Below are 7425 nucleotides of genomic sequence, written 5' to 3'. Positions count from 1 at the left end.
ATTTTTCCTTCTACTTTGTAATACCTTTTATTTATCTCAACCTTCATCAGTCAAGTCTAATCTTTATAAACTGGGACGGTAACATGCAGAGTAAAAGGCCAGAGCAGTAAGCAGTGTAGCCTACTCTGCCATCCCTTTACTTGCGCCTTAGGAAAATGATCCAAATCCTACCCAGAGAACCATACCCAGTAGTCCTCTTGGGTGAGCAGTCATGCAGTGAGCATGTTTCTCCAAAGGCAGCTGTGCTGAGGGGCAACCACGTGGTAGAGACGCACATGTATATTAGAAGCAAATTCCCCTCCTTCCCAAGTATATATGAGAGGAGTGTGGGTGGGAGGCAGAGGTGTACAGTGGTTACAAAAACGCTTCAACTACCTCTCTTTCTTGATTCTCAAAGTTGGTAAGGAGAAAGTGAATAAGAAAGCGTAGGCTGCAAATGTGCACTTTCTTACCACTTATTCTCTCCTTAACAACATTCAATCTGACTTATTTCCTCATTACTCTACTGTAGTAAAACTTCAGCTGAAAATCAGTGTTCTCCGAAACAAAGGTGCCTGTTTCAATTCTCATCCTCTCCAACCTATCTGTCCTCCTTAAAACTCTTCTTCTATGCCTGGTAAAATACATATAACATTCTCCTGATTCTTTTCTTTATCTCTTTTACTGTTTCTTCTATTTACATGACACCTTTAATTCTCCTGTTAGTGGAAATGACCTTCTGATCTTCACACATTTTCCTTCATCAACTAATCCATTCCCCAGTTTCTATTCTTTGAGCATATATGACCTGAAAATTTCTCCCCCAACCATGTTCCTGATTATAAGCTTGATAGCCTATTCCAACAGCTAAAATATCCTGCCTCATTACAGAATGAAATCTCTTACTATATTTTATACTCATTCCCCACTTCCAACAAAAAACATATCCCTCTCCACGTTTTGTGTTTATATTAGTAATGACCTCATCATTCTCCTAGTCATACACGATGGAAACAACAGTCATCTTATCTGTTTCCTACTGTTCCAAATTCTGTCCCCATAGTATCTCTTCTATCTTTCTATAATCCCGTTGCTTCTAATTCAGATTTTTATCATTTTCCACATAGACAAATTTCCACAAAGATCTCTGTAGTTCATGTTTTTTCCTGCAGTCTTCTTGCTGCTAAATAATTCTTTCTGAATTACATCCCAGATCACGGTTCCTTGGTGAAAAGTCCTTAGTGAGTTCTCACTGGCTAACAAATTACACACAATCTTCCTGGCCAAGAGGCACTCCAGCCTTTAGACCTCACCTTTCTTTCCAATTTTATCTTCTATTTCCATATTTGTATCTGCATGTACTTATATTGTAGTCAAGAGGACTTCTCTGTTCTGGAAATATTCTCTATATTTTTCCACTTTACCCATTAAATTTTATGAGATTCCCACTATATGAAATACCTCTACTTAGTATTTTCACAAACTTTCTACCCATTCTTAAAAGTTGAAATGAAATACCATATTCTCTTTGAAGCTCTCTCATACCTTCTCCGATGGGTGGCATTTCACTCTCCTCCCTAAAACTTCCCAGGATTTTCTAAGTACTTTTGTACCTTTGCCTGTCAGTATGTTTAGAATTTATTATCAATCACTGAAAATTGCTTTTCCCTATGATTTTGAGTCTGCAATCCCCCTCTCTAATCAAATTCTCTTGTTCTTTCTCTATTCCACTGAACCTATTTCTACCTTTGATCTTTCAATAGTAAATAACCTGTGATATACAAGCCATTTTCTCAGTCCATTATTATCTTACATCATCTGTTGGTCCCCTCATCATTCTAAAACCCAGTAAGACCATTTTAACAAGCACAGTCATCTCCATTTGCACGTTATACAGACACAAACTCGCCGCTCTTCCCATTGGCCATAAAGTCATCCTAGAATAAAAAAACAACAAAGAAGCGCTATCAAGACAACAGAGAGGTACAGGGTGAAAGGAAAAGAGTAAATGGGAGAAAAATCCTGAATGTATATTCAGAAAGAGTAGTGTTTGGGATCACAGATGGCAAACTCATGACTACTCCTTATCATTACCATCACTGTTTCACTACCATCATCTTTAACTGCACTTACGCACCACTTACTATCAGCTAGCAGATGCTATGCCAAAAACTATACCACAGACCCATGCATCAATTAATTTTCAAGGTCAGTATAAACCACCCATTAGAGACAATGAAACAAACCTAAAAACCATGAACATATTCCATAGATAATATGCTAAGAGATAGAGCTAGAATGTCAACAAAGATCAGATTTCAAAAGACATTCTCTTCCTGTTCTTTTATTCATGTGCCAGAGGTGTACATAAGTCGAGTCCTAGTTTTACAGTTTTGTATTATTTAGTTATCTTTGTAAGCACATCTTGTTTCCCCCTAGTACTAAACCCATATTTTTGAGGGCATAGTACATACCTAATATTTTTCACTTCTTTCCTTGCATCTCATAGTAACCATCCTACACAGCAGTAACTCAGCATTCAATTATTATTATAATACCTGTCTACCAGCAGAAATAAAAATGAGCTATATGAGTCATTAGTTAGCATGAAGACAAATATTAAAATACATGATCTGGTCTCCTGACAATTCCAAGTGTTGCAATACATATCAACAGTAACACACCTTAAAACACAATCATCACTACAAAACCAAGGACAGTTTGTATTTGTGTATAATAATAAAAATGATATCTAGGATATATTATTCTTTGCTTTGGGGTATGAAGATAGTAAGTAACACAAAGAGTAATCATATATTCTATTCATTTGGAAATATACTTTGACGGCAAACCTTTTTTTACCAAGGTTATATACAAAGATGCAAAAACATCTACGAATGGACCTGTATCTTCTACACAGGTTGAGTTCTAAAGTCAGTTTCACCACATAAGGCAAAATCAATTAGAGACAAAATAACCCTTGAAATCACTGAAATCATTAAATATGCCTTAAATTTTAAAGCACAGCATAATATAGTGCCAGCTCTCAGTAAAGCCACCTCAGACAGTTTTTCCTCCTGCACAGAATAGATTACCATTTATTCTGCCATGTGCCATGTGAAGCATTTGGCTGATGCTTAGGGGCCATATTGAATGAAGCAGCATACATTTACATGCTGGAATCATGTTCAACACCATGAGATGCTTAGACTCTGTCAGCTCCTATGACAGGAATAGGAACTAATTCCACCCGAGAGAACAGCTGATTCACATCTTCCATTTCATGCTTGTTAGGCGTATGTTCACTATGAAATGAGAGCTACAATGATCACATTATTTAAATTATTTTGTGTGCTCACTTGTGGGTGTTTAGGTATTGGTTTTGATTTTTGGTTTAAGACCAAAGATTTGACTTTAAATAAATTACATTCCCCAAAACTTGACTCTACTCTATGTCCTCTCTTGTTTATCACAGAATCACAGATGCCTAGAATTTCAGGCACAAGTAATCTAATAATATAGAGTGGCATGTAAAAAAATAAAATAACCTGTCTTACCTTCATCTATGGATGCTTCACTACTGTATCCATCATACTCTGCAGACAGAGGACTGTACTTCTGTCTTGTTTCCCAAGCGTAGTTCTTTTGTCTAGAATCTGCCAAGGGTAGTCTGGAATTGTGTGTTCTGGATAAGGCCTCATGATATTTCCCCAGTGCTTCATCTTCACTTTCAGAGGATGAGCCATGCTCATCTTTGTCCATGTAGGAATTATCTATTTAGAATGACAAGGAGAACAAATGATAATTTAGGGTGCCCCCTCCCCTTACTTAACTGGCCCTATTGGGTGTCTCCCCCCAAATAATTTTAATATAATAAAGAATGGAAAAATTGCTAAAGTTATATCTATACACACGTATACATATGCACACACACAAATATATATCATATATACATATATATGCATACGGAGGGTGCTAAAATGCATACACATTTTAAGAAAGGAAAAAACTATATTAAATTTGTAATACTCAAGTTGACTTCTGCAATTACAAGAGGTGCTCAAATATGACTTGTACTCATCTTTTGTCATTGGCATACATTATTTTAACATAGTTTTTCCCCTTTCTTAAAATGTGTGTGTACGTATATAAACTATATATTTATTTATTTTAGCACCCTGTGTATAACCTAAATTTTCAGCTTTAATTTTGTTCCCATAAGAGGGTGCCTTTAGATTTTTATGTTTTAATTAAAAAAGATCAGTTTGTACATTCTAGTTATATAAATCATATTAGTCACAGAGATTTTTCAACCATGTTACATATAAAGGAAATTATAGTACTTGCTGTTTTATATAACTTTTTTAAAGGATTAGTAACATACAAATGAAGTTATCAGTATTTCCAGTACACATGGACCTGATTCAAATAATTTGTGTTACAAGACACATTTCTGATTCTCATTTTGGCCAAAATTCTCAAAACTGACAATTCTCAGTGCTAGCAGTAAAACAGAAATGGACAGGCATGCATTTTTCTCTCTAGGAAAGCTTTAATAGTATAACTTGCCTGGAGTGCAATTTGGCAAAACATATCAAACATTTAAATTCTCATAATCTTCAATACATTTCTAGGAATTTACCTATTCCATTTCTAAAAATCCAACTTAAGAAAACAATAAATGAGCAAAGATATACTTTTGAACAACTCATTGCCATTTTGTTTACTGACAAAAGAAACCAAAATAAGATTAAAACCTAAATGTTGATCAGTGGGCCTTGGTTAAGTAAACTATGATGTATCTATTCAAGGATCTAATATATAGTCATTAAAAACAAGGACTCAGAGGGAAAGAGTAACTATAACACCATGTTAACAGAAAAGGTGACAGAGGGTATAATCATATTCCCAGTGAATAAAAATAACTATATACACATACTGTAGCAAATGTATATACATACAAAAATGTTAGAAGGATATACCTCAAATTGTTAATACTTATTATCTGTAATAGATGGGATTGCTAGGAAAACTCTACTTAAATACACCTAAAGTTCAAATAAATTTTTCAAGAGGTATAAATTTAAATTATTTCTAAAAGCACTAGTTATCATTTTTTTAATAAGGTAAGCTTTTTGAAACTGCATCATGTTAACATTCACTTATACCAAGATGTAACTTTTCTCAGAATTATAAAATAACTCTAGAAAGATGAAGAAACCACAGCAAGTTGAACTTATTAGTTCAATCTGCTTATTTTTCTCTTCATACTCAGTTGAAATCATCTGCAATAAAGGAATCAAAGTTGAAATTGTAGTGAAAAGGAGAGAATAAGTAATTTTAAACTATAAGACAGAAATTAAATGTTTAGAGTTAGAAGGAGCTTAGGTATTATCGAGTTTAAGTTCCACTTTTAATTCAGTAAAATAAAGCCATGAATGAGTAACGCTACGCACTGCACTGCCTAATGTGTAGTCAATAGTCATGTGGTTATTTTAATTAATTAATTAATTAATTAAACTAATTAATATTAAATAAAACTTAAAATCCAGATCCCCATGCTACCAGACACATTTCAAGTGCCCAGTAGCTACATGTGACTAGTGGTTACTGTAGGTAAAACTTTTCCATCACTGTAGAAAGTTCTATCAGGCAACACTGAGATGATGGCAGACCCCATCTAGAACAAAGGCCCTCTGATTCCCACTTCAGAGCTGTTAGCCTTCTGTGGTACATCCTAACAGTCACATGCCAATCCGGATTGGGTGGCTAGGGCTATCAGGGACTGATCCCACTGACAGTTTGTTTTCTCATTGTCAGGTGTCCAGTGTAACCAGATATGTGAAAACCTGCTTCAGCGGCGTCACATCCTGACCCCCCCCCCTTTCAGTATTAAGGCAGCAGGAGATCTCCGAGTCCCTAGAGCAAGTGTCCTCAAACTACGGCCTGGAGACTACATGCAGCCCACCTAGGACATTTATTCGGCCTGCTAGGTATTTTTGCCACCGTTGCCTATTCTGCCTGTTCTGACTTGTCCTGGGGGCCCGCAGTCTGGCTCTCCAATGGTCTGAGGGACAGTGAACTAGCCCCTTGTTTAAAAAGTTTGAGGACCCCTGCCCTAGAGGATGGTAACAATTCTATAGTCAAACTTTACCTATTACAAAATGTTACCTAATATGCCCCTGAATTTGTTAATAAGTAAGAAAATTCTTCTTTCTATATTTTATAATCCCTGTGTCAGAAGCTAGAACACAGGTACTAGTAATATTATGGTTCAGCTGTATGAAAGGTTAATCTATGGGTCAAATAACTTTTGGAACAATTTTTGGAACACTGCATGTTTTAGTACTGACTATAGTCTGGAATACTTGACAGATGTTTGGTTTCTTTAGTTATCAACATGCTTCTTAATGAAAACAAAAAATTTAAAACTGTACTGCTACTTCTAATGTACTTAGAAGCCCATTCCCTTATTACCTTCTGAATAAAATAATGTATAAACTGTTTCTTCATTTTTGCTACTTCAAGTAATAGGGCTACCTACTAGCAAAACTAAAAGACAGGAATCAAAAATCACTGAATTTGACATTCAAAAACTGCTAGTAGACTCCAAAATTCATACATTTTCAAAAGTCGCATTTCTTTTTATTTAGTTCATCTACCATTCTGGATAGGTCTCTCCTGCATCATTTAAATTCCATCCATATAACTGATAAATAGGAAATCCCTATTACATATGCAGGCATGTAGCAGAACTGAAAAGCCTTTGTTTCTACTGCTACTCAATTTTTTGTTAAAAGAGTCTGAACTTACAAATTCCAGATGTGCATTATATGAATAAAAGTAAGTTTACTTTTGAACCTATGATCAGATTCACAGTAAATGGAAATAACCAAGGAATTACTAGAAGTACTAGCAATATAAACTAAGAAACTAACTGAGTGTAATTTTTGGGGTTTTTTTTTTTTTTGCACAGCTGTAAAAATTTATATTTGAGCAGAAGTTCAACAACTTGAACTGTCTGAAAAACATAATGAATTTTCCAAAACTACTGTCACCACTTGACACTAAATTTTTAGCACCTAATATTTCTCAACTTTACATCAGCATAGAACAAAAGGCCTCGGGAACACTGATCAATAAGGCCACCTGTTCATTATTCACTTTGGGTTAACAAACAGGCACCTCATTGTTCACACCATCGCAGTTTCTTGAGCCAATACAATCCTCATTAGCTATAAAGCTGTCTTCCAGACATTCATAACTGGATATTTAAATTAATATCAGATGCAGAAATGTCCTTGGTGACAACAGCATGACTGTGTTAAAGAGCATAAAACCTGCCACAGCAAGAGCTTCATCATCTGTTTAACGGAGAACAGCATTATTTGATTAGAACACAACAAAGGATTAACGGACATTTTTTTTTTTTTTTTTTTTTTTTTT

The 7425-nt window shown here is 35.1% G+C and overlaps 1 protein-coding gene across 5 annotated transcripts in view; it reads right to left on the bottom strand.

The window, feature by feature from the left end:
* SYT14 (synaptotagmin 14) overlaps positions 1 to 7425 on the bottom strand; it is a 226121-nt gene that overhangs the window by 121670 nt on the left and 97026 nt on the right. For all 5 annotated transcript variants that reach the window (XM_003800506.1, XM_003800505.1, XM_003800507.1 and 2 more), the window contains exon 4: positions 3537 to 3752. In XM_003800506.1, the coding sequence (XP_003800554.1) occupies positions 3537 to 3752 (216 nt within the window). The remainder of the gene's footprint in view (positions 1 to 3536; positions 3753 to 7425) is intronic.

The sequence above is a fragment of the Otolemur garnettii genome, unplaced genomic scaffold, assembly GCF_000181295.1.
Source record: "Otolemur garnettii isolate 467f Iridium unplaced genomic scaffold, OtoGar3 scaffold00178, whole genome shotgun sequence".
In the NCBI taxonomy this organism is placed as follows: Eukaryota; Metazoa; Chordata; class Mammalia; order Primates; family Galagidae; genus Otolemur; species Otolemur garnettii.
This window is presented reverse-complemented; position numbering and strand designations above follow the sequence as displayed.